Genomic DNA, 26,698 nt, shown 5'->3' with positions numbered 1-26,698 from the left:
TATCGGAAATTCGATCACTACTTGAATATCCGGTGTGTGTGTCTATCTATCTATATATATATATATATATATATATATATATATATATATATATATATATATATATATATATCAGACTGTTATCACATGAGCATAACGAGTGTTTGTACAAATCTAAAGTGGTCATGAGTCTGACAGATTAAGGTTCAAAAAAGAAAAAAAAAAAAAAACCTCAGGTTTTGAAGGAAAATCAAGTGCTAATCCCGAGAAATCTAGTCACATTCAATCAACACGCTTTTATTTAATCAAACTTCTTTTAAATAAACAAACAAATCTCCTTCCTAATTCCGAAGTGGAGTTAGTTGTGGCTATAATTTAATATATCCCGAGCCTTATGCTCAAGCGTGTTGACCTGCGAGATATGCTTGTAGAGTGTTATCCCAATTTTAATTTAAACCCTCCCATATAAAGATATTAAATGTAAATTTATAAATTATTATATATAATTGACATCTCACATCAATATAATACATTTGAAACCATGTCTCAAATTCGAGATCATACTATAGCTAATCCCTCCATTAACCAAAAAAAAAAAAAAAAGACTGTAACATACAAAATGGTATGTACGTACGCTAAATGAGATTGAGCAAGAAGCATAAGAAATTCATTTTATTTTAAATAAGATTTTGAATTCGAACCATAGTCAAGTTGAAAACGAGACTCTACGAGAGCTTTAAATGTAGTAATTTGACTCAACTTGTCTTTCATAATAATGTTATTATAGTTCCGTGGTATGACCTTTTTTTTTTTTTGTTAATTTTCATATTCGTGTAGATATATATATCCAATTTACCACGACAAGATTTTATCACATAATTTAATGCATCTATTCTAAATAGTATGCCAATTTTTATATGAAAATGGAATGAATTTAAAGTAAAATTCTTTATTTAAAAAAAAATAATGTACGTACGTTACTCAAGAAATCAAATATCGTGTAACAATGGCTGTTAAGAGGGTAAGAAACATTTGAATTTTTTAGACATTCATTTTTTGTTTGTATTTTACAACATCAACGTGCGTGTATTGTTGATGGTTTAATGAGGCAGTATGATGTGGCCCAATGGAATTTGACTGTCCAAACAGGGCCTTGGAGTTATAGACAACCCTACATAGGATTCTCTATTTAACACGCTAAATTATGCGAGTGCTAGTACTTTTTTATTATCGCCATTACGAACGGGGCTTGACTTGGGACTCCTCATTTTCAGGTGCACACGGTACATGTATAAAGAAAATTGGACCACAATCGCAAATAATTGATCAAAATAAGTGATCGGACGATTCATTGGAACAAGTTGGACACTTGTGGTTTTGTAAAAGTCAAAGATAAAACCAGCCAAACAGGACTGGAACTTAAATTTTTGGGCTTGCAAGAATTATTGACGGGGATTTAAGGACTGGAACTTAAATTTTTGTGATTTTATCGGTATGCAATGAGTCCACACGCACATATTTTATTGAGGCGTCCATATATATGCGATCGAGTTTAAATGACTATCGTACTAAAATTCACGTGTTTACACCACACTACCAACATGGGTGAGCAAGAAGTTTCTGGTCAAAATCAAGATTTATGGAGCAGAGCAATGAATACCATCTACTTTTTATGCTAGATAAATTTGTCACTTTCTCAGATTTCCTTGCCATTCCAACGCACGCACGTGTTTGTTCTCTGTCTAGAGAGTATGGGTGAAAACACACAACTAAATCTAGGGTTACTTCCTGCTTTGGCACATGATCATGGAATTTATGCCCTCGTATTTCCTCTTACAAATGGACTTTATCAGGAAAAAGAAACTAAAAAAATCTTGCTTCTAAAAATGACTAGTAAATAATTTGTCTGTGTTTTAAACGTGACAAAACGTAGAGAGGATCAACATATTATCGTAATCTTGATAAAAGTATTCAAAAACTAAGATTTAAGTCAAGCAAATAAAGCTCTGCTTTGGTAGAGTTGAAGTTTCACACATACCCATATAATTTCTATTATACATTATTACATTACCATTTCAAAAGCCTAAAGCCTACCAAGTACCGATACAGCCTGAAACTTCCAGCACAAACTAACAAACCAAAAAAAAGGTGAATTTTTTTTTAGAATAATAATCGAAAGGACTTCGTATTCTGATGAACCTTAAAATCTTCTAAAACTTTTTCAGTTGGCTCTCTCAGCATGACACATGAATACCGATTCCAAATCCGGGGGATTGAAGAACTCCCGGTCTCCATTGAAATGGCAAGTTGAAGCAGGGCGGCGCTTCCTCGGCGCCGGCGGGCAGGACAGTTTCTTGGGTATTTGGCTCTCACGCGCAGTCGGTGTCGTGGAGCACGCGCCGCCCTCATCCTCGCTCTCCTCTTTGGCCCTCGTGGATATCGGCTTCAGCGGCGCTCGAACGGCGATCCCAGCTATAACCCATTTCTTCCCATCTAAATCCTTGCTGGCATCCATCTGATGCTTCTTCGAAATACCCATCTGGAGAACTGAAAACAGAAACAACAAATCCTTTGGAGGAGGAACAAATTTTCCGGAGGTGACAAAGACTCTTTATTTTCAAGAAAGAATATAGAAAAGGAGACCCTTTTCTTAGTGGTAAAGGGCTGGATATAAAGAAAAAAAACGAAGGAATAAACCAAAAGACGAAAGTCTCTTAAATTCCTTTATGCGATTCAACACGGGGGAATAAAATTAAAAGAGAGGAGGATTTGAAGAGGGGGGCTGGGCTTGGTTGCAGTACAGCAACTGTGAACAAGAGGAAAATAGAAGATCAATGGCGGCAAAACGAGAGGACTTCTTAAGCTTCACACGAAGAATTTATATTCGAAGGAGAAAAAAGAAACAGAGTAGGAAAATTCCAAAGTGGGGACGATTAAAGGGCTAATTCTCGTAGCTTGCATCAGAATCTATTCAGATTGATGACTGGGTATTTGCGTCTGTGTGTGAAATTGAGAAGGGGCAGTCTTTCGGGCTGCCCGTCAAAGTGTCGGGGCACCTGAAATATTTTGGCGCCAATTTTCGGTATTTTATCTAGCAACGGCTCTCGTTCCCGCCCGCGGTCTTGGTTGTCCTTCCCGGATGAATATATTATATAATAATAATATTGTTTGTTTCAGCGCCGACCCTCCCTTGCTTTTGGATTTTGGGTGCATGAACCATTTTGACGGTGCTATTGATAAATAAAAAGCATGTCTCACACAAATTTTTAATTAAATAAAATTAACAAGATCTAATTTTCCGATATTATTATTTATTAAAAATCCTAATGATGTATTCAGGGAAATTTCGTGGAATATTTAAGTATTCTCCTAGATTTGTACTTATTTCTTTAGGCACAGTTTGGTTCTTGATACAAGATGATTAATAATGAGATGATAAATTAAAATATATGAATAATATGTCTATTTTTTAGTTTCAATTATAGTAAATAAACCTGAAATAATGTATGAATGTCGAATTTCTTTTCGTTTTACCCCTCCAACCGATCATAAAATACCGATATAGGTCGGAAAAAGAATGCTTAAATTTGACTTGAGTAGCTATTGGTGCTTAATTTGCAATAACGTAAACATTTAAATTTTTTTACAGTGAATGTGTAATTAGTTATTTCTTATTTAATTTGATGATGATTTGTTATTTTTAAATTATTACATATTTGCATGGAAAAAAAAAACACACAGCATTGTTGAAATATTTATAAAGTAATTAACTGAAATAATTTGAATTTATAACTCTGGATTAAGGGATTACTTTGCAAACCAATCCAATATCTCGATTGCTTCTCAACAACAAAGCACGTCAATAAAATAAAGACGAGACATATTATAAATTGGGGCCAATCGGATGACAGCGCACGATGTCAGCAATCGAGCTGGTGTGTGATTGGACTGGATTCGATGAACTGGCCATTCTTCTTCTCTTATAAGTGGACCCCACATGGATTTGTCCTTTGTTCGTTTAATCTCTATTTCATTCCACTGTCGTTTGATTGATTAGTATACTTTTTAGGATATATATATTATATTACTCCCAAAACTTACTAAATAACCAGAATATCAATCCATAAATTTCTATGTATTTCACATACGAACAATGAGATAATTGCTCCAAATATCCTTTTAAATTTCTATGAACAATTAAATAATTGCACCAGATATTCCGTGAAATTCTCGTTGAGCTAATATACTCTTCTATAACAGATTCATACAATTTAATTCATATGTTGTATTTTTTAAAGCATGCACACACATGTCTCTATGAGAAAATTGCAGTAAATATCCTAGACGTTTTATTTTCGTTTATTTCATTTTTTGTTCGCTTTCAATTTATTATTGATTGACACAATTAAATCGAAAAAATAGTGGGAAACTTTTATTTGAAGTAGAAAATGAGAATTTTTATAATTAATTGGCTAAAATGTGTGACTATACCTCATTTGTGACGATATTAACTCAACAATAATTCAAAATTGTTAAACGTCTTAGTTAATTAATCATATATTGAACGTTATTAAAAGGGAAAAACAAGAAAAAACATTAATGTGTAATTATCGAAATGTTTTCATAGAAACTGGGGCCTTCATATTCAAAAAAATATGACCCTAAAATGCTCAAATCTTTTTACATTGAAGGTTATCGGACCAACGAGAATTTTCATAGAGATATTGATACAATTTATGTATTAATATATGGACCGAAATGCTCAAATCCGTTACACACAAAGTATTAATTAAACGATAATTTCACAAGGTTATTTCGCGCAATTATCTCAAAAACAATAATCAATAATTTATAGCTCATATAAAACAAAGTTTATTCGATTATTTATATCTCATTTGATACCGTTGTTTTAAGTTTATGACTTAATTATAATAAACTCATGAATAAAAAGAAAATAAAAAAAGAAGAAATAACAACATTAAGTTTCCTTTGGTTTGTTGAATTGGCTACTATCTTTGTTGTTAAGACACTCGTAATTGAGAATATTTTTTTTTTCAAATTAGTGATATGTATATAGATTAAGTTGAAAAAATAGTTTGTTATAATTGGATTTCAGATTTGATAATTCTTCTTATTTAATATCGAGGTTTTACTTTCGATGAGCTACATGTAATCAATATATCTTGTGATATTTTTCGGATGTTAACACAATGTAGTCAAATAAAATTGTTACTTGAATTATTAAAATTCAGGGAACGCAAGAAGTTTGGATTAAAGTGTGAAGACGTCGCCCCTGAAAATCTTATAAACGAGGTAGTTTCGACGATCAAACCAGCACTACCCATAACCAAAGAAAACAAGTAAATTTTTGTAAAGCTAAACGAGAGCTTACCATTGAAAGCTGAGTCGATGAGTTTGAAGGAAGCATACCCTTTTCTTAGGCTTGGATCTTACATGGCCTGACTTTAATCTTGGTGGGTTTAACTAACTATTAGTTAATTTATCTATAAACCATCAAAACACTTATACGAAGTGTGTGTATGTAATGCATAAAGCACGAGCGACCATCCCTGTCCTACGTGATTTTCCACGATCCATATTAAAGTGAGGTCTGGGCGGACTTATGACAAGCAGCCCAATGTAGGATGCTTGAAGTTTATTGGATCTTAGAGCCAATCAAATTTTTGGGCCTTCAATTGATTCGTTGTTGGGCCGATTTGGCACTCCGTGTCTATTGCACACGCCCTAATTTACATCACATACTAAACATTATTCGATTTACGAGTTTTTCAGATAAGGTATATCTCTCAAATATTTGATTTTATATGTTTAATTCAATGGTCGATCATTATTTTATTTCTTTTAATTTGAGAACCAGCAACCGCTACTTTTGGTGTGATTTAGGTAAATAAAAAAGATCAACACAATAGCCTGCAAACCACGTTGAACAAATAGATCACACTGTATGACAAACTCAAAGCTGAGATAACAGAATTGAACTCTCATCTATATTTATTCACCTCTAGTATTAATTTCAATATATTTTATAAATAAGGAAGCGAATTAAATTAAACAGGTTTCTCACTACATTATATGATTCACAGTGCATTATGATTAATTGATATTTGTTTATTTTCAATAAACTTTCCAAAAAATACTGTTAAAATACAGGTAAAACGTGTCCTTAAAAATATAGTTTTCCAGACAAGTAATCATTACAAGCAAATTGTCTGCATGTCGACGACGATGAATGAAAAAGAGAAATAAACAACTTAAAGAGAGCAGTAAAGAAACAAAAAACAGACATATTATAACTAGGGTAATACTATGTGTACATAATGGGTTACATAAAGGTTTATATGTAATTATTAATTAATTATTAAATTACAATTAAACCCTCGTCCTAAATTGATAGACTATACATTCCATTCATTATTTCTTCTCCTATCAATAATATTAAATTGTTTTTTTTTTAATGCAAGTCCTGAGATTTATCATACAATTTTTTTAAAAAAAAATATATTTTGATAAATATTATATTTTTCAATATTGTCTGAGTTTTTTTTTTTTTTTTTAAAAAAACTATTATTATCTGATGGTCTGATTTTCACGAGTTTTTTCCTGTTAATCATACGTTTTAGTTTGTTGAGAATTAATTAAACTATGTACAGAACACAGAAACCTGCGTGTAGGAATCATCAATTGACCATTACGTATCATGTATTTGAATCCAATGGATGATTATAATTGCGTAGATCTACTTCTTGTGTGTGTGTGTGTGTGTGTGTGTGTGTGTGTGTGTCATAGGGTGAACAAGAAGAAGTAAAAACAGCTCTGTGGGTATAATAAGTGAAGAAAAAAGTCTTTCTTTTGTAAGAAAGTAGACTTGAAACTGTCATGCTCATAAAGCCATATTTTTTGGATTCTGGAAAATGCTTTTTTAAAAGCAATCTTCTCTTCAGGGCATTCATTTTTGGGTTCTATAAAAATGCATTAAAAATATATATATATATATATATATATATATTCGATGGGACAGCTTATAATACTGAAACAGACGCTAGTTACCTTAACAAAATAAATGTACTATTGAGAAAAATTTGTACCAAAAAATGATGAGAAATCCTAAATATGAAGGAGAAAATTGTTTTTTTTCGCGTTATTTATGTTTGATTTTTTGCGAATTTAATCCTCAATATATATTATCAGAATTGAGTTTTCCCCCGTACGAGCATACCATATTTTTTGTAATTTTTATAATGTATTTGCAACGTCACGTGAAAAAAACCAAAACAACAAAACAAAAAAATCAACAAACTAAAATTAAAAAATTTGATAACATATATTATTAAAATCGTAAAGAAATGGACATAAAAGAACAAATTTACAATTTTCTTAAATATGTAGTAGTAGAATATTTTGGGCTTTCATGAATGATTTACAATTGTTAGTTATCCTACATCAGTTGAATAAAATTCCTGAGAGTTGCATATATGGACTTTGACAATCCAACCTCCTTGAGCTAGTTTTTTAGGTTGAGTTATAAGTTCAAGTATCAATCTTAACATAATATCAAAACTCAAATTATATCATTATGTGTTGGACTGTTCATAATTGGGTCACCCATTGTTTTGTAAATTTCACGTGCTCCAGATGTTCATTCATGATCGTGAGGGTCAATTTTCAATCTTAACAACAATTCTTATTGTCATTACAATCCTTATGAATATCGTCATAATTATGCTTCGGAACAAAATAGATGATGATTTTCTCTCAAATATATTGATGATATTTATTGAAAGAGAAAATGCTTAAAATATTTGTATATATATGTTATTATTGAATAATTTGAAAATTTTAAGAAACATCGATTTTAAAAACATACAGTTTATGTTTAGTTGAATATAATCGATGTAATATTTGTCTTTGTTCTTTTAATATTTTGTCCGTATTTTATAAGTGATCCTACATAATTGAAATTCTAGATCCACCGTGATTACTGACAAATTATTTGTAGTGCAAATTGGAAAACAGTGCTTGAGGAAACAAATAAAATCAAGAAGATCATCGATATCTGTCGTCTTAGAGGATTTGAGATCTGATGCATGTTAAAGGTGAGGCATGCATTAATTGCCTAATCTCCTCACTTTTGTACACCGCCGTTACTTCTTTTTCATTCTTACAGTTATAATTGGATACTTTAATAAAAAATAAATTAATTTCGCTGCAAAGGGAACTAATTTAATAGCACTCAGAGATATTGTACAAAATACGAGTAAATTTAATCGTAATTTTGGTATCTCTGCTGGCTTCTTTATGATTGATTGTATCGTTATATATTTAGTTATACGATTTAATATAAAAACGATTAAATTACGAAATCAAAATTGTCAAAAAAATAAATGATATAGACGTAAGACCGTGTTTCGACAACATTGTATACCAAAATCACGATAGTTATACATAAACGACAAAAAAAAAAAAAAAAAACCTTTCTGCTCTGATATACAAGTGATTAAAGGGTGTCGGTCGGTCGGTCGGTTCGGTTCGGTTTTCGATTTTTTATTTCGGTTTTCGGTTTTAGAAATATATAATCCGAATCCGAATTATTTTTCTTCAGTTCGATTCGGTTCGATTTTCTACCAAAACGGTTGGGTTATTTCGGTTTTGATATAATTATTTAAATTAATAATATAAATATATTATAAAATAAAATATGTTAATTTTTTACTGTTTTCTTAGTAAAATATTTAAATATAAGGTCTAAATTAATTAAACAAACAACAATCAACTAAAAATTATTCAAAATGGTTTTTCATTCACTAAACATCATATCAAAATATCTAATATATAAAAAAATTATTAATTTAATGAAATTTCGGTTTTTTCGGTTTTGACATATATAATGCAAAATCGAACCAAATAAACTTCGGTTTTAACATTTATATCCGAATTACAAAATTCGGCTTTCGGTTCGGTTCGGTATTCGATTTTTTCGATTTAGATTTTCGATTTTTTCGATTTTATCCGAAATTTGAACATCCTAAAATCATTTTGCACCATGGAAAAAAATCAGAGATGCTAGTTTCGTGAATCCCCATGGAACCAAATCTGTTTTCACTGATCACTAGTTTCCACCACATGATCATTTAGTTAGACAAGAGACTGCTTGCATGATTGATCAGTCTGCGGCTACAGAAAGAAGTGTAAGTTTACTCCTTTTGTATTTATTCTTAGCTCCCTCTCTCTCTTTCTTTCAGAAGAGAGGGTGACAGTCTAGCTAGGGTTTCCTATTCTGTATCTTTGCCTAATTAACAGGAAATAGATAGAAGAAATATAGTGTATTTTTAATGGATAACTGGCTGGATCATCCTTGTAGGAAAAGTGGGCAGCTGATAAATCGAGGAGAGGGTTGTTTTCTTTAAATTTAGACATATTTTGCAAGAAAGTTGAGGTAAAGTTGTTGGAATAGGCAGATTTTCGGACAGTGTAGATAGATCCACTGAAAGAGGTACGTATGTATATATCGATATAATGCTACTATGAAATAACTGATTCATATTTTGATCATCCCGACATTAGATTCGAGCTGGTACAAGGAGGAACTATGCCAATAATTGAAAATATTATAGCCGTATTTAATTTTTTTGTTTCTTGCAAAATTAAACAAAGACTTTTCCTCCAATGTCTTTTTCCTTGGAAAAAAGGCTTCACGGGTGAATCAAATTTAAATTTAGATTTAAGTTCCTGTTAGCAATTACTAGTATATATAATTGTTACGATTTTTTAATTCCAGTAGTCTTAGGTTCTGTGCTGCACATTAATTATACCCGTAAGAAAAAAGCCACAAACATGAGCTTCTTTAGTCTTAAAAAAATCTGATCTATTTGATATAAATCTTTTAGGACTTACCATTCATGTATTTGATTGGAGGGTACATTTCTCGCTCAATCCTTGACCAGAATTATGATCAGAACCAAATGGTTTTCTTGAAATTTTCTAGAGCAAATAATTAACCATGTCATAGATATTTTATTTTAAGGGAATTTATTTTGATTTGGTTCATTAACTTTTAATTTTTGACTATTTGGTCTAATTGTGGGCATGGTGCCGGTCACGTCAGTGATTTTTGGTATAATATCAGCATTTTCCACATCATATCGGCGTTTACTCAGAACACAAAACAAAAATCAAAGTTACTGCAATTTCCTGTTCCAAGCTAGTAAACATTTTTCCCACACCATGTGGGTATTTATGGTTCATTAACTTTAAATTTTCAACTACTTTGACTATTTATTGCCTGGTGGACCAAAAATTCAAAATGTAACAAGGCATTGGTGAATCGAAAAATTAAGTTCTTTTACCGAATTTTAAATTAAGTTTTCAGTTTCTTGAGGTGAAATTTATATTGAAAACCGAGATTTCTTGATTGATATATAGTCTTTTTTAGATTTTATAAGATTAATAGTGAAACACAAGTCCCGACATTTTAATCCCCTTGAGTAATTATTTTCAGCTAGCAGAATGGCATCAACTTCCAGCTACTCCAACCCTCCCTGTGCCGCCTGCAAGTTTCTTAGGAGAAAATGCCTGTCAGGCTGCATTTTTAAGCCCTATTTTCCTCCCGAGGAACCCACAAAATTCGCCAATGTACACAAGATCTTCGGAGCCAGCAACGTTAGCAAACTGCTGAACGAAATCCCCCCACACCAAAGAGAAGATGCAGTGAACTCTCTCGCATACGAAGCCGAGGCTCGGCTCAAGGATCCGGTCTACGGCTGTGTAGGAGCCATTTCTGTTCTTCAGAGACAAGTCCTCCATCTCCAGAAGGAACTGGATGCAACGAACGCCGATTTAATGCGCTTCGCGACCAACGAAAACACGCCGAATTTTAATCATAATCCTCCGAGGAATAAAAACAATAATAATAATACTGGGCGGAGGAATACGGATTATGGAGCGCCTGGTGGGTCTTCTTTCGACACGAATTCAGGGTTTTGCTTCCCTTATCCTTCTCCATGGATCGATAATCCGTCGGGAGAGAACACACATTACGGTGGCGGGCATGGCAGCGGCTAAGTACGTGTAATTACATATATACGTAATGTATCTTCATGTGTGCTAATTAATTTATCATGTTTGTATTATGGATATTGTGAAAATTTTATGGGGACATTGGAGTATTTTAGAATCCAATAATAATCAGCATATTAGTGTTTCATCCCGTGTCATATTATATACACCCTGTGTAATTTGCATAATTATTGATTAGTGTAAGTTGTAATTCACTACGTGATTTGCAGTCTATTAGGTTAAGTCGTGTGTTTATCTAATGTGCATCGAAAGATAGCAGCTGTTGTAAAAAAAAAAAACACTTAATTATTAACTAGCACTCTCTTGGTATAAATCTATGAGGATAATTGCATATTTTATGTTGATTGGTATTGTGTTTCAATGGAAAATGATCTTCCGATCCATATAATAGTATTATTTAATTTTTTTTTTTGAAATGAATAGTATTATTTAATGTATCTATTAATACAATGAATCATACAGTATAATGATCAGAGTTAGACATATAAATATTGATTCGCCATATATACCATCCCATTACCAAAAAGGCATGTATGTATTGGATTGTCGATAATGTGCTTATGCAGGTTTTAATTATTTATCTGCTAATAAATTTCAGAACTTTTTTTTGAGAAAAAAATTTACATATATGATTTCATTAATACCAATCATTTTTATTATTTCTATTGCTTGGGATACCACAAAATCTAGTAAAATATTCATCCTATTTTCCTAAAAAAAATGTTTATTGTACATCAGAAAATATTTACTTAGCGTGATTAAAAACATCAATTACCGACAAATTAAGACAAGAAACATTAATTAATGGGAAATGCATGCCATTTTTTTTTGAACAAATAACAAAAGTTTATAACTTTACAAAGGATCAAAGACAACGAAAGGATTCGGATTAAATGTATCCGGCAGTGACTCATCCAAGTAAAAAAAAAAATAATCGGACATTTTTGGGCATTATTAGTCAAATAATGAAGAAAATTGCCACCGTCAATCTGTACATTATTGACTTTTTTTAAATAATTATTATTTTACATATATTAATATTACATTGTTTTACTTCTCTAAAATTGTGAGCATCTCAATTATATGAAACAATAGTCATTGTCCACGACAGTAAAAAAATCCTAGGAAGATCTTTTTTCCCCATGTGAATGAACATGAAACTACAGAAACACAGAGTAATTTATCTCGTGTACTCTGCAAGAAAAAGCTATAAATTTGTAAAAAAGAAATATTAAAAACTAAGGGAGAAAATAGCTATCGATCTACTCGTCCGGTCTATCTCCATCATTATTTTTGATAAATCTGTATCTGAGTTTCGTCTGACTAATCCTAAAAAATGATGATATCCATAAAAGCATGAATATGGTGTTTAATTTAGTGAAAGACCTAAAGATATATTCGAGTTGATGGAATAGGAGAGTGTTTAAGTAAACATATGTTTTTTTTCCACTTGCTAACACATTCTCGGGCAAACATGCTGTACAAAACTTGTCTGATGCGATTTATCTGATTAACGTACTTTGTAGATTATTGTATTTACTCATAGGCTTATAAAAAAATGAACGACAGTATGTTCACACGTCATAAAAAAAAGTCAGTGAAGGCAGGGGCCGGGAGTTATTTGGGAACACACACACAAACATATATACGAGTAGGGCTCGTGAGTACGTAGTGAATAAGATGGAAGAGTACTGATGGCCCAAATTATACGCATTAAAACATTCACATCAAAATATGCTCCCTGTCTCTCTTTTATCTTTTCAAAGTCGTCGCGCGTGGTACATTTGAAAGCCATATACCAACAAACCTATGTATTCATTGACAAGGACTCCAAATATGTGGACAATTCTCCTCTAACATAAAGTTGTCATATTTTTTTTTCCAAAAAATAAAAAAAGTTTTCGTATTTTACCAAATGATCCTGATTCATTGATTTTACTTTTCTCAAAACGTCATATTTATTTCGTAAAAATAAATTAAAAAAAATATTATTTCGGTCGCAATTTTCGATGTAGGGGATTGGTTAACAATAGTGATTTTGCACGTACTTTTCTTCAGCTTTCAGTTGATCCCTTTGCGGGTTTCCTTTTTATGCAGGCATTACGGTTTCTAGGCTTGTTACGTGGCAGCTGCTGCAAATATATACCCAGTTTGATCGGAGATAAGGTGTGTGTTGAGTGACCTGCCCGTCACCCTTTTCGCTAACAGCGGAATCTGTAGCTTTTACATTTGGACATCAACGAATATGATTCATGATTGGGTCACACATTTAGAGTGACGATTATTTACAGATCGATAGGAGTGAGAATGACTCTGCGGATGTCTTATTGCAGGTGCTGCATCGCACGAGTATATTGTTGGAAGATTATTTACCCGTGGAGAAACAGCTGCAACTCGCTAACATGGATTTTACGTTAACGTAACAAAATTCATGTATATCGTTGAGAGGTTTAATTTACTAATATTTTCATGCTTGCGCCTTAACAACTGAGGGTGTGGAAAAATATTTCTCATGCATTGAACATGATAGCATACATAAATGTCATACACTTTATTCAAACTTACTAATGTTGAAATGCATCGTGTATATAGAAATTAAATCCTTCCTAGTCTCGTGTAGACGAATCCTTGAAACGAGACGAGCTAATTTGACTTTGAACAGCATATCCTATCAGATTACAAGGGAGCATGACAAAACCAGACACCTACCATATAGAAGTTTTTAGTTATAATCCACGCTGCAGAAAAAATTAATGGAAATAGCACAACGAATTACAGGTTACCACGAGTTGCAGATGGCTAGCACTTTTGTAATTATAAATTTCTCTTAAATTTTCCAAAAATGAGGAAAGAAAACTGAAGACAGCTCAGCAGCAACTAAATCATGTGGATTACATATTCATCTGATATAAAATTTACCTTGCTGTACAAACTCGAACCACCATCCAAGGCATAGACGTTATGATGCATTGTTTTCGCTTGAAACCAAGGTCGTAACAGGCTGAAAATCTTCTCCTTTTTCCGCATCACTCTCTTTCGTCGGGTTTGCAGGTTCACCACATCCTGAGGCATCATTTTTCTGAGAATGAATCGAGGTAGCATCTCTGTCAGGCTGGACATGAGCATTAGCTTCTGAAGGCGTGTTAGAAGAAGCTGAAGGAATACCAGCGCTGCCACTCTTTTCCACAGATTCTTCACCACTTTCTTTCATCAGGTTTTCGGGTTCACTACATCCCGAGGCAACACTTTTCTGAGAATGAATCGAGGTAGCATCTCTGTCAGGCTGGACATGAGCATTAGCTTCTGAAGGCATGTTAGAAGAAGTTGAAGGATTACCAGCGGTGCCACTCTTTTCCACAGATTCTTCACCACTTTCTTTCATCAGGTTTTCGGGTTCGCTACATCTCGAGGCATCACTTTTCTGAGAATGAATCGAGGTAGCATCTCTGTCAGGCTGGACATGAGCATTAGCTTCTGAAGGCATGTTAGAAGAAGTTGAACGATTACCAGCGCTGTCACTCTTTTCCACAGATTCTTCACCACTTTCTTTCATCAGGTTTTCGGGTTCGCTACATCCCGAGGCATCACTTTTCTGAGAATGAAACGAGGCAGCATCTCTGTCAGGCTGGACATGAGCATTAGCTTCTGAATGCGTGTTAGAAGAATCTGAAGGAATACCAGCGTTGCCACCCTCTCTTCCGGAATTAGAAGATGCAAGCCACATAAACTGCAAATTGTTATCCTGCCAGCATTTACCATTCAAGAATGCCCTCTCTGCGGAACGCCTCGTTGTAAACGAAATAAGAGCTGAAACATCAGATTGCACTGAGTTATCATTGATCTTCTGAAGCTTCGACTCCTCCAGTTCCACTGAAGAAAGATCACCATATGTAGAGAAGTGTTCTTTCATTGTAGCGACCTAACGAATAATCTCAATGTTAATAACGGTTATGGAAGTGGACGAGACAAAAGGCTAAAAATTAATTCTACATTCCACTCCTTGGTCTCCAAATCCAACAAAAAGTAACAAGAACGGTGGTTGTATAAATTTGGCTAGGATTACCATGTCGAGTCTTAAAAAAGAAGTATGCTTGTGTGGCCATTTGGTCAGTCAGCTCGATGGAATAAAGGCAAAACAATGGAAACTTTCAATCAACTGGAAAACAAAACGACAAGAGTTCCAGAAATTACATTTGCAAGGCCATTTGGTAATGGCGCAACAATTCTGAACGTGGTGGGTCGATTGTCCAGCTTAAATCTGTTTCCTACAAAAGGTGTCCCTAGCAGAGCAGGTTGGCGAATTTGTCTCAAGCTTGATGGCTGCACGATATTAGGCTTTGACGCGGTAGTATGTTGCACAGCATGTTCAGCAGATCTAATGTTCTTAGCAATCACGTGACTATCAGGTAACTTTGTAGTTTCAGTTGTTGCATTATCAGGTGGTGTTCCACCTTCAAGACTTTTAAAGGCCTGATCTGATATTGTAACATCTTTGACACCTGCAGACTGCAAAGAATGAAAAATTGAGAGCAGCAAAATACTTGCGACCAATATTAGAGGTTGAATAATATTTTGGATGTGGAATTTAATCACTTATAAAGAAGGAAAATAGTAATTCAAATGAATGCAGAAAACATGATAATGAACACACTGTTTGAGATATATCACTTCTTTTCTAAACATATTTCTCCATCATCCCATAGTTTTTATATTAAATTTTGCAACTGGTAGAGGAGGGCACCTCCCAATCACATTCACAGCCAACCACCTAGGAATACACGGCTCTTTAACTATTCTCATGCCACTCATCACCCCCCATATTCAGCCATACTCCTGCTCATTTACAAGCTCTACAACTAGAGACCCAATTCTAGCAAAGCTCTAAACATAAAACATCTGTCAGCTTCAGAAGTAAAGAACTGAGGGTCCAAAATTAAGGTTATTTCCTCTAGATTAATCTAAAATAAATCAGGCTTACTTGTTTCACAAGTTTGTCTAACTGAAGCCGAAACTCATTTCGTTTTTGATCAAGCATCTCTTGCTTCTTACGAAGTTCTTCTTTCAAAAGCTCTAAATTCTCTAATTTCTTTTGTTGTGGAGGGGTTTTGGAAACTTTAGCAGCCATGGGTTTGAGATGATCGTAGATCGGCACTTGAGCAACAGAAGGATGGGCATTATCATCCTTGCCACCTGCAGCATGAAGATTTTCTTTTCTTCCATTGGGCGCAGGAATATCTATCTTTCTTCGAGACATTATTGGTAAACCACTGTTGCCTCTTAATCCATGAGCAATAGTATTATCTCGATTTGCCCACCAAAGCTTGATAAATCTATTGCCCATAATCGCATCAGGTGCCGTCAATGCAGCTTCTGCTTCTTCCCTTTTCGAAAATTGAACAAACGCCCGTTCACTGTTCATTGGAATATAAATATCAATGACTTCCCCAAATTTCTGAAAATGTGAAAGAAGGGCTTCCTTTCTGTTGTCTTTTAGAGGAATGCCATTAACAAATAGAGTTCGAACTGCTTTCTGAGATGGTTTCCGAACATTAGATATTGAATCTCTATGTGGCTTTAGAGACAATTCCTTAACTTGTGGAGCATTATCATTTACATTCATTCCCTTTCCTTGGGACACAGCTTCAAAACCAACAATAGCTACCTCCTCACTTCTGATTTCTCGATCAATAGAACTAGGAGATGCCCCTGTAGAATCAATTTTATTTTTCTGGCCGAATCTGTTTTTGGAACTAGCTAGTTTTCCCCAACCAGACAAACTTTGAGATAAAGAAGTGCAAGCACTTGTGATTGGTTTCTCATCATAGCCTTCATATGATTCAATTTGTTTCTGACCAGACGGGTCTATATCCAGAAAAGACTCTTTAATACCAACATTTGATCCATTAACTGCCAGTAGTGATGCTGATGCTTCAGAATTATTATTTGTCCACAAAGGTTGATCTGGATCATAAACATCAGATCCCACTGCCACAAAGCCACCCACAAAACCACCATTAAGCCCCAAACCATCTTCCATAATTCCAGGCCTGCCACTTGTCACAGGAAAAGCCTTGTTTTTAGCTAATGAGCTGGAGGAAGTGCTAATTACAGGTAAAGCTCCATTCCCAGAAGTTCCCAGAAGCTGTGAGCCAGGAAGTGAAACAGGGAGGTTGAATTGCGAAAGGCTCTGCAGTTTCACGGATAATATTTAATCAAGCAGTTCTAACATTTGCAATCAAGTAAAGGTCTGATTGAAAAAATACAAACAACTTATACTGAAGCATGACAAAGCATTCCAAACTCCCAAGTAAAGTGCACAACTATCCATTTTTAAACAACAATATTAATCATAGCAAGTGATCGGTAACACGTTAAACCCCACGAACACAAACATGCATTAAGAGTGGATTATAGAAGGGAAAATTCAAAGATGCTAAGTTCAAGAACGTAAAAAAAACTGAGAGTAGCTCAGGAAGACTATACAATCCATTTGCCCCAAATCATAAATGAGAAACACCAGGAATGAATGGATTAAATCAGCCAAAAGCCCAACTTTGAAAGACTGAAACAATTTCAAGCCTCCAATAATGTTTCTGTAGTTCAGTTCTCACTAAAATATTAATCCACGTGTACAAAGTGGTAACAATTGTATCTCTATTTCGAAAGTGATTACTATGCATGTGAATTATAGGTGAGAAGTGAGACCATTATACACACCTCTGATTCCTTAGTAATGGTAATACATTGCAGGGCTGTAGTCTTGCCTTTGTAAAAAAATAAAGCCAGGGGATATTCCTATTTCTACGGTTCCACGAAAACAACAAATTCAAATGATGATTCCTTATCTCTAAGTAGCCGTATGCTTTGACGTTGGAAATTTTTTAGGTTATCTTCATTATGGCCAACTTTACATGCATGGACAATGGCGCTAGCATAAAAGTCTAAACTCTAAAAAGATAAATAAAAGGCAAGCGGATGAAATTCGTAGCTTGAGAGTCAAAACAGATTGCTGATTTGAATAACCACAAAAGCCATGCATCTTGTCCAGCAATAACATAATATGATATTGACAGGCAGAACATTGTTGCAGAATATTAACTAGTGCATAAAACCATATATCTCCAAGCAGTGTTCTAAAAACTGGCCTGTACGGCTGCCTAGGTGCTAGGCACCGGCCGACCATACCGAAAAAGTACTAGTCGGCTCTAGACATATGAAAAATTATTATATTATTATTTTTTGGGCTTTGTTTTTGGAAAATTTTTAATGAAAAAGTTTTTTGGGCTTCTAATTTAAATTAAAACCCAACTAAAAAAATGAACAATATTTTTTTTATTGACTCTAAACCAAAGTCCAACAAGAAATACGATTTAATGGCTTATCCTAACACACCAAACTTCATCTTATTATGTTGACACCGTGAAATCCGCTTAGGCGGCCTAGGCACCTGTTAGCGAATTTTAGAACATTGTCTCCAACGAATATAAAAAAATCTGAATATGTGTGCATTTAATATAATTTTTTTAAAAATCAACTAGCCAATCCACGTACCTGAACATCATCAACAACAATACGATTAACACCATGTTCCATCGGGCACATATCTCCTCTTAAGCAAAAACCACGCTCCTCGAAGTCTCTACAACGTTGCCGAGGTAGGCCAATATTCATTGCAGGATTAATAGATTGTCTCAAGGCCCCTTGTAAACCCAAGTGGCGAAGTCCATCAATCCCACCATTTGGTACTCCTGGAACCATTCCAAATGCATTCCAAGATGTACTGTGTGCATTAGAAATGTTTACCACTCCCCTTCCTGCAAGCAGGCCAGAAGGAACAGGTCCAGATTGGACCATTGGTGTTGTGACATCAACCATGCCAAGCCTGGAATTGTGCAAACCCCAGGAGAGAGGGTCCATTCCCCTACCAAATTTATGGCCAGCTTCAGCTGAAAGTGATTGGTTTCCCCTAATTCTTTGGTTAAAATCCATGGGAGCTCTAGAAAATGGGGTCCTGTTTGTGCGTCTTTTTTCAGATCTCGTGGAGAAGTTTCTTTCTGAGGCACCATAATGATTTTTCGAGGTTTCACCAGATTGAGGATCTCCTTCCCTGTAAGGAAATCCATTATCAAAAGGCTTCCTTTTCCTATATGGTCTTGTTGAAACTTGATTTAGAAAATCACCATCCAGTGGTTCAGAGCCTGCCTCTCGCTTGCGATGCTTATGGTTACGATCATCATCCTCATCCTCCCCTTCACTGATTTCTTTCTCCTCGGAATCACTGGCGCAATCGGAGGGTGAAAGGTCTTGAGAAGAAGCTTTTAGATCCATGGAATGCTAGTGAAGGGAAAAATAAATCTGAATTGTTCTCTGCTTCAAAAGATCAATATCCCTTCAAGACAGGGAAACAGAGAAAATTAATTTACGGTGAATCAATTAAAATTATTTTATAGTGAATCAATAATAGCTCCACCACCTAGAGATGGATAGATAATAACAAGGTTCAAGCCGAACAATATTCTGAGTTCCATTTCCAATTCTGTGAAATATCAAACAATATATAGACTTTCAACATCATGAATTAAACTAAAAATTCACTCTTCAACACCACAGAACTCCAGCCAAAGCTGATAAGTCAAATCCCAAACTCAATATGATAAAAAGTTTATATTTACTAGATTTTAATAGTTCTGACTAATAACTAGCAAAGGCAAGCACAACTCTTCCAATTCTACTGAATATAGGGAAATAAAAAATCCATTAGCATCCCTAAATTACAATCATTAAAGACTCTAGAATTTAAGCAAACATTTCATGGCACCAAAATCTAGATAATAAAATTAATCCAGCATATCAACTTCCATTTGGAAGCCATTTAAGGCATCAGTTTGTTCGTATGACAAAACGAGTAAGTCAAGATCTTATCAGGCAGTTATGGAAAACCCAAAAAACAAATATAATGCAATCAATCACATGAGCTAACACTGTTCTTAGCTGAAAGAACTGACTGACGCCGGGCACTTAATTAAGAAACTTACAGCTCAACCTATTAAAGAAACGGTTACTGAAGAAAGCAATATTTTATCACAGGACAAGACGTGGGTACATGAGCAGCAATGGACCAGAATTGACTATCACAGGTTCGTGGAGACATCTTCATGTAATAATTGTCTAGTACCCAGATTAAATAACGCAAAAACTAGAATCAACCATCTCAGGCACAACCACATTTGGCGTTCAGCGGGACCTTAAGATTCAATAAAAAAGGCTACAAGAATAACCAGTTAACATTCAATATTTTCAACCTAACTGGCACTAAAACTATAAAAACCAATCCCAAAACAGGGAGAAAAAAAGGGAAACCGTTGCGCAAGTTGCGAAAAGTCTAATATTAATACAAAAACTCGACCACATAATCCGGACGAAACAGAATCAAACTTATCACCAAGGTAACAAAAGAAAAAAAAAACTCAAAAAATAAAAATCAGCTGAAATTGATGACAGAGAGGTGGCGAAATCAAACCTAATCGATGAAATTTGAACTTGAGCTTCGATGACTTGTTTCTTCAACGCGAAAATATGTAGCGTCGTTTTATGATTACTTACCAATGCAGGTGCCCCAAATAACTACCAAATTGAAATATTTTTTGGTCTGCAGCTGTATTTCGTGCGTAGATTTTGTCAGTTTTGCTGTAAATCGTAGGAGTCCCCTGTATATATACTTGGAAGAAACCTGGCAAAGACATTGGGGGTGTCTGTTATTTACGAATAGATGCATGTATTTTATCTTTATTCTAAAATTGGCACAGTTCTTTTACCCTTACAAGAAGGCGTCTGTTATTTAGTAATACGGATATTTTATTTTTACTAGTAAAAAATACACATGCAATTATTATTTTTAATTTGATCAAATAATATTAAATAATTAACCCGAAATTATTTTCGATTTAAAAAAATTGTTCGATTTAAAAGGGAATTTTATTTTGATTTTTTTCTATTTAAAATATGGAGTGACTTGAAAAAGTTTTAAGTATGATAAGAAAGGTAATTAAGAAATTAAATATTTTGATGTCCAAAAGTAGTTATTCTAACATTCTCATAACTTAATATAATAGTATAGATATATATTAAAAATATTATTATCTCTTACTTCTCTTACTATTTATTAAGGCTGAGTAGGTTAGAGTAACTTCCTTGGTCTGTTTTTTAAAATATCTTAAATACCCTTCACCTCCACTCTCTACATTACTAATTATATATATTAATAAAGTGTTAAAGAATAAAAGCAAGTCACATGTAGTTTAGTGGATAAAACCTATGTTTCTTAATCATGAAGTTGTAGGTTCAATTTTTGTTTGGGTCTTTTTTATTTTTTTTTAATTTATTTTTTAGTTCATATATCAAAATTATAATGTAAAACTGAAATGTATTATTTTTTACGTTTACCGGATTCGTTCTCCACGTTTGAGAAACATCTCAGGCTCATTTTCCTTTCCTCGCTCCATGTTCTCATCATCTTTTTCAACTGTTCACATCCATACAAACGCATTTCGATTTTCGGTGCTCCAAGGTTTTAAACCTTCGCTTCAAATTCTGTATCGGTGTTCTTTCCAATTTTTTCGAAGAAAACAAATTATTTTTAACGAATATATCTCTGTCGGATTGAGGAAATTTGAGAATCGTTTTGGAACCGTCTTTCTATGGAATATGAAGCTATAGATATAACTGATATGTTATTTATACATATTATTTTATTATTTGTTTAATTCATCATCTAATTGAATTACTGGGCTGTGATTAAATATTTAGGGTTTTTAGTAAATTGTGTGATATTTCATATTATAATGTTTTATTGATGTTGTGGAGGTACGTTGGAGAAGCTTAGGGTTGGTTTGTTTTTATCCTTTTATCTTTTGGGAATTTTGAATTATAGTGTTGAAATTCTGGAAAACCATTGTTTAAAAAATTCAAAAAAAATTCAGCAGTATATCACCAAGAAGATATCACGGTTAAAAGGAACATCAAACAAATTCAACTCTGAAGCCATGCACATTTTTTCCTTCACGGTTTTTATTTTGCTTAGTTTTTAGATATGTTATTTTTTTTCCTAATGTTGTAGCAAAATCTTGACTTGATTTGTGTTCCATCAGTTTTTTTGAGATGGATTTTCGAAGCATGATGCGCAGAGGAACTGCAGGTTCTCTGCGAGAAGAATAAGATTCCAGCCAATTTGTCAAATCTTGAGATGGCAAGCAAGCTTACTGAACTTTTCAAGGTAATTTCATTGAATTTCTCCTGCATGGTTGTTTTTCTAGGTGGTGAAAGGAAATTTTATTATCCAAACTGAGTGTGTGAATTATTTGTTTCTTTTTCATTTTTATTTTTTTGGTTGTCTGGAATGTGATCGTCTCTGTATGGATTTAGGAAGAGGAAAAGCCTTCTTCTTGAGGGTGGATAAAGGGGCAAAACGACAATAAGAGTGGAACTGAATCTAACGTAGTCTTGTCTTACACATTGAAACATGACCGGAAAAATCCGATCGTGGCAGGCATTTTCTATGTTTTTATGTTGGTGATTGTTTTGGGTTTTCTGTTGTGGCGGTGTTTTTTTAAACAATCTGCTGTGTTCATTTTTAATTTTATTGTATAATAGTTGTGTTTTTTTTTTTTGTTTTTTGTTTTTTAGTAGTGAATTATTTTCTTTTTGTTATTTTGTGATTTCAAGTAGATATGTAATGCAGTGCAGCCGTTCGATGTTTTCTTAATGGGCTCTTGGACATGTTTGTTAATATTTCGGTATTTGGATTGTTTGATGACCATTTTTCTGAATAAAACATTAGTGTGTTTCTTTATTCTTCTTGTTTCATATTTACGAGTCTCAAATATTTTCTAATTTGTATCCATGTTTTTTTATATATATAGAAATATGCGCTGTATTTATTTTTATTTGTGAGGATTATTTTTTGTGTAGTTATAGGCATTGACCCATTATATACCACTTGAAAATTATTTACATCTCTTATCCATATGCTTATTTTTTATACTTCAACGAAAAATTGAAACTTTTGGTCGTTACTTTATGAGTTCTCCTCTTTCTGGAATTTTGTTCATCTGATTTCTTCATTTACATTGGTTAAATTGGGTTTTGCGAAATATGTTTTGTGGTTGCATTACAAAGAAAATTTATTTTGCTCTATGCTGAATCATTTACGCATATGTGCATTTGCAAAACATGTTTTTTCAGTGATGGTTTGGAATGCATTCAAATTATAGAATAAAACAAGATATGATGAAGTCTCTTTGGACCACTTGGAAATTTTAAGAAAAGAAAGTGCACATGATATAAATCTAACTACACCTTCTTTTATAAATATATTCTAATATAGATTTAAGTCATGTGCACTTTCTTCCACAACAGAGTATAAAGTGCAAAGGATTCATACATTGCTGTCTAGATACCGTTGAGTGGTAGAGAATGTTAAGAGTGGGATGTGTGAAGTGAAGTGACTGCTGTTGACTCTTGAGGGTTGGAGGTGGAGTTTTGGTTGCTGTTAGTCCGGAGGAATTAATGAAAAAAATTATTTCCTGTTTTGGAAGAAGATGAATGTCCGATGTTTATGCAGAAAGTCAACCATTTGCAAAATATAATTGAACACTTTGGGTGCCAAAATAGGAGAAGATGGTGCATTTGGATGTTCAACATGGCTAGAGAAAGAAGAACAGAGGCAGAGACTTATCAGTGAAGAGACCTCAACAACAGCCGACGAGGGTGGCTGGACTGGTTGGTTTGATCCGATACCACAGAATAAGGAAATTGATGAATTTCCAATGAGTAATGCTAAGAATGATGTCATTATTGGGGAGTTTGATGATGAATCTGATGCTTGAGATGTTGAGCAGAGGGATGATATCGAGTTTCTGATCAAAGAACTTGGGATTGATGCAGCTTCTGAAGCTGATATAAAGGTCAAAGATACAAGAACATGGACTAATTGATCAAAGGCAGAGTTGGCTGGAGATTTTGATCATTCGTTGCCTCTTCATTCAAAATCTGGTTTGCCTTCACTCATATCTACTCTGATTAGGTGATTGATTGTGTTGCGAAAAGATGATTTGAAATGTTGTTGAAATTACATTTTTTTTTAATCTGGAAAGGAATGTAATGGTGAATGTGTTTCCCATACCTAGGAGAGAACCTTGACATTTTCAAATTATATTTCTATCAGGGGTGTACTAGAAAAATAAAACATCGACTCCATTTTTGGTTATTAAAAAATAATAACAAAGCGAACCAAATGAGATGGTTTATTTTTTATGCACTATGGCATGGTAACATTTCCAAACTTTTGGAAATTTCATTCATGCTCCCTATGTATGAACATGTAAAGCCTGAGAATTGACTCTAACGGGTTAACATAATGATATCAACACCTGTCAGAAATTCATGCTTCATTGTATGGGGACCTGCCATATAGGTTTTTATGGTAAATGTTATCGTTTATTCATTATTTTCTCAAACAACTGGCAAAACAGATCTGAATTTATGTAATGATGGTACAGCTGATGATGAAGACAATGAGCAGCTATTTAGGACATATATTAGCAGCTATTTAGGACAATATCATATGAAGATGTGTGTGATTACCTGTACCATTGAGTTGCAAAACTGTATCTATTTTGAACAACATTTATTACTTGATATAAAAGTTGTATTATGGTCAAATAGTTATTGAATTGAACTTTTGGTTCTGAATTGATTCTGAATCAACCTAACCTGTTAACCATAAAAATTCACATACGTTAACTATTTTGTTACGTGTACGTCGTGACGTCGTCCGCTAGTTATGATAAATGAGCATGAAATAATAGAGTTACTATGTGACTCAAAAAGTATTAGTTATTTGTGATGTGCACACAATGGTAAAGTAGTTTTTATATGAATTTAGTTATTGCTCTCACTCATAACATTGCAAGTTACTAGTTATCGTTCACTGTTTGCCGCTTTTGTTATTTGGGGGACGTTGAGCTTTTATGACATTTATTACAATGACTTGTGTTGTTTGGGGTAAGCGCTGTATGTCTTCCACAACAAAATTGCATTTATATATTTGGATTTACTGCTACGTGACCTTTTCTCCATCTTCCAAGTTTCTATATCTATCATTTTATTTTTCTTATTTCGTTGAATGGTTTTTGCATGGTACATATTTGGCCATGTTCAATTACATTGAAGGTTGAACCTGAATAACAATATTGAGAACAATAATGCGCACATATATACCTTGTTCTTTCAAGGTCATGTATGCACAACCCATATATGATCTACTCTTCAATTCTCTTGGCCATGAAAGCTCTAATCTGAGAATATGACATCATCTTTTCCCCAGGTGGAAAACCTGAAGTGCTCGAATATTATTCTGCTGGGAGTCTATCTGAATAATCAGATACATGTGCTTTACTCTTGTCATGAACTGCTATTTTTCTGCCGATGTTCTCATCAATCTACTTTGCGTTTATCATTTAATAGAAGACGTATATGGAAGTCACTATATGAAATACACGTGACCGATCAAAGTTAGTTGAGAAAAAACGTCGAACCAAGCAGTTAATATACTTAGTTAAATAGTAAAATATGTTGAACACTGTACTTGTATATGTGTTATGTTTTCACCATATGGCCTGACACAGGTCAAGTAAGAAACCGAGGCCAATTGTTCCATGACAAACTGAACAATTTAATAAATTTCTTCTATGGAGAATCCAGACCTTTTCTTTAGCCTGCTAACATTCTTCTGCATAAAGTTCTTATTTCATTCTGAATTCGCTCTCTTTTTGTCGGATCAACTTTTCCTTCTCCAACGGATATGCATTTTCATGGATTGGAAGGGTAGATCAAGTACCATGACAACAATCTCATTCTAGTGCAGCTGGACTTTTTGTTCTACTTCTTTATTCCCCAAGAAAATAAATTTTTCTTTAAAAATAAACCCACAAACTAACCCCGGGTTTGTCAGTTGCTGCCACTTCAATGTTAGACTGAAAATTTTATATTTTTCTGACAAGTTTTTGCAAATATATTTTCATCAGCTGAACCTCTGAGATGTGATGAAGGCATGCAGCCAAAAATATAAATGTACTCTCTGAAAATTTTGCAAACATGGTATAATATGCCTTTCGTTTGACAATGCCCCCGGTCAACATATTGAAAGGTGGTATGCACAGATAGAATGTAAGAATGTAACAATCCATATAAATTGCGATCATTAGTGTGTCGAAGCTAAACAATAAGCCATGTTAGCTATAAATTGAAGGAAAATTTCCATGTTTTTATTACCCATTTTCTCATGAAACCACAATTTGCATTTCCCATCAGTTGGCAAGCAAAATTTTGAACATTTCAACAAGTGGTGCAGCTATCAAGTAAATGAAGGAGTGAGAATCTATCAACCTCTCTCTTACTGTCCTCGTAACCCAAAACAGATTATTAATCAGAAGTGACAAACTTGCAAACTCCTTTGAATGACACAATTCCGTTCTAGATCTTCAATATGGTACTCCTTTCGTTCAGATCGTGGAACACAATCCAAATAAGAGGTTCCGTTTAACCTAAACCGCTATGACCAAAATTT

The 26,698-nt window shown here is 33.9% G+C and overlaps 3 protein-coding genes and 1 long non-coding RNA gene across 9 annotated transcripts; 2 read left to right on the top strand and 2 right to left on the bottom strand.

The window, feature by feature from the left end:
• Positions 1-1,805: 1,805 nt before the first annotated feature.
• On the bottom strand, positions 1,806-3,088 carry LOC140809822 (cyclin-dependent protein kinase inhibitor SMR6-like). Its single transcript, XM_073167564.1, has one exon. The coding sequence runs from the start codon at positions 2,516-2,518 to the stop codon at positions 2,201-2,203; it is 318 nt and encodes a 105-aa protein (XP_073023665.1). The 5' UTR covers positions 2,519-3,088; the 3' UTR covers positions 1,806-2,200.
• Positions 3,089-10,503: 7,415 nt separating this feature from the next.
• LOC140814531 (LOB domain-containing protein 25-like) lies at positions 10,504-11,058 on the top strand. Its single transcript, XM_073173555.1, has one exon. It carries the CDS (start codon positions 10,504-10,506, stop codon positions 11,056-11,058), a length of 555 nt encoding a protein of 184 aa, XP_073029656.1.
• Positions 11,059-13,620: 2,562 nt separating this feature from the next.
• Positions 13,621-20,810, bottom strand: LOC140828926 (zinc finger CCCH domain-containing protein 41-like). Of its 4 annotated transcripts, XM_073191925.1 has the most exons (6): positions 20,594-20,810; positions 18,625-19,462; positions 16,052-17,260; positions 15,265-15,579; positions 13,993-14,992; positions 13,621-13,778 (listed from the first exon to the last, which is right to left on the bottom strand). In XM_073191925.1, exons 2-5 carry the CDS (start codon positions 19,399-19,401, stop codon positions 14,033-14,035), a joined length of 3,261 nt encoding a protein of 1,086 aa, XP_073048026.1. In that variant the 5' UTR covers positions 19,402-19,462; positions 20,594-20,810; the 3' UTR covers positions 13,621-13,778; positions 13,993-14,032. The 4 variants fall into 4 exon arrangements, with proteins under 4 accessions (XP_073048026.1, XP_073047942.1, XP_073048108.1 ...); XM_073191841.1 differs by lacking the exon at positions 13,621-13,778 and having other exon boundaries at positions 13,880-14,992; XM_073192007.1 differs by lacking the exon at positions 13,621-13,778 and having other exon boundaries at positions 13,880-14,992; positions 18,625-19,440.
• A 1,410-nt stretch (positions 20,811-22,220) lies between these two features.
• LOC140828821 (uncharacterized) lies at positions 22,221-25,429 on the top strand. Of its 3 annotated transcripts, XR_012117368.1 has the most exons (3): positions 22,221-22,372; positions 22,495-24,123; positions 24,630-25,429. It is a non-coding gene; the product is annotated as an uncharacterized lncRNA (long non-coding RNA). The 3 variants fall into 3 exon arrangements; XR_012117356.1 differs by lacking the exon at positions 24,630-25,429 and having other exon boundaries at positions 22,495-24,383; XR_012117363.1 differs by lacking the exon at positions 24,630-25,429 and having other exon boundaries at positions 22,222-22,345; positions 22,495-24,383.
• The last annotated feature ends 1,269 nt before the right edge of the window (positions 25,430-26,698 follow it).

The sequence above is a fragment of the Primulina eburnea genome, chromosome 1 (assembly GCF_022965805.1).
Source record: "Primulina eburnea isolate SZY01 chromosome 1, ASM2296580v1, whole genome shotgun sequence".
Lineage (NCBI taxonomy): Eukaryota > Viridiplantae > Streptophyta > Magnoliopsida > Lamiales > Gesneriaceae > Primulina > Primulina eburnea.
The sequence above is the reverse complement of the archived record's forward strand: the minus strand, read 5'-3'. Positions and strand labels throughout refer to the sequence as shown.

Bases quoted from the DNA above. Each gene is read 5' to 3' on its own strand.
- LOC140809822 (XM_073167564.1), bottom strand. From the start codon at position 2,518: ATGGGTATTTCGAAGAAGCATCAGATGGATGCCAGCAAGGATTTAGAT.
- LOC140814531 (XM_073173555.1), top strand. From the start codon at position 10,504: ATGGCATCAACTTCCAGCTACTCCAACCCTCCCTGTGCCGCCTGCAAG.
- LOC140828926 (XM_073191925.1), bottom strand. From the start codon at position 19,401: ATGGATCTAAAAGCTTCTTCTCAAGACCTTTCACCCTCCGATTGCGCC. The intron at 15,580-16,051 runs GTAAGCCTGATT...CATTCTTTGCAG, and splicing joins TAGACAAACTTGTGAAACAA to TCTGCAGGTGTCAAAGATGT. The intron at 14,993-15,264 runs GTAATTTCTGGA...ATTATTCGTTAG, and splicing joins TACCAAATGGCCTTGCAAAT to GTCGCTACAATGAAAGAACA.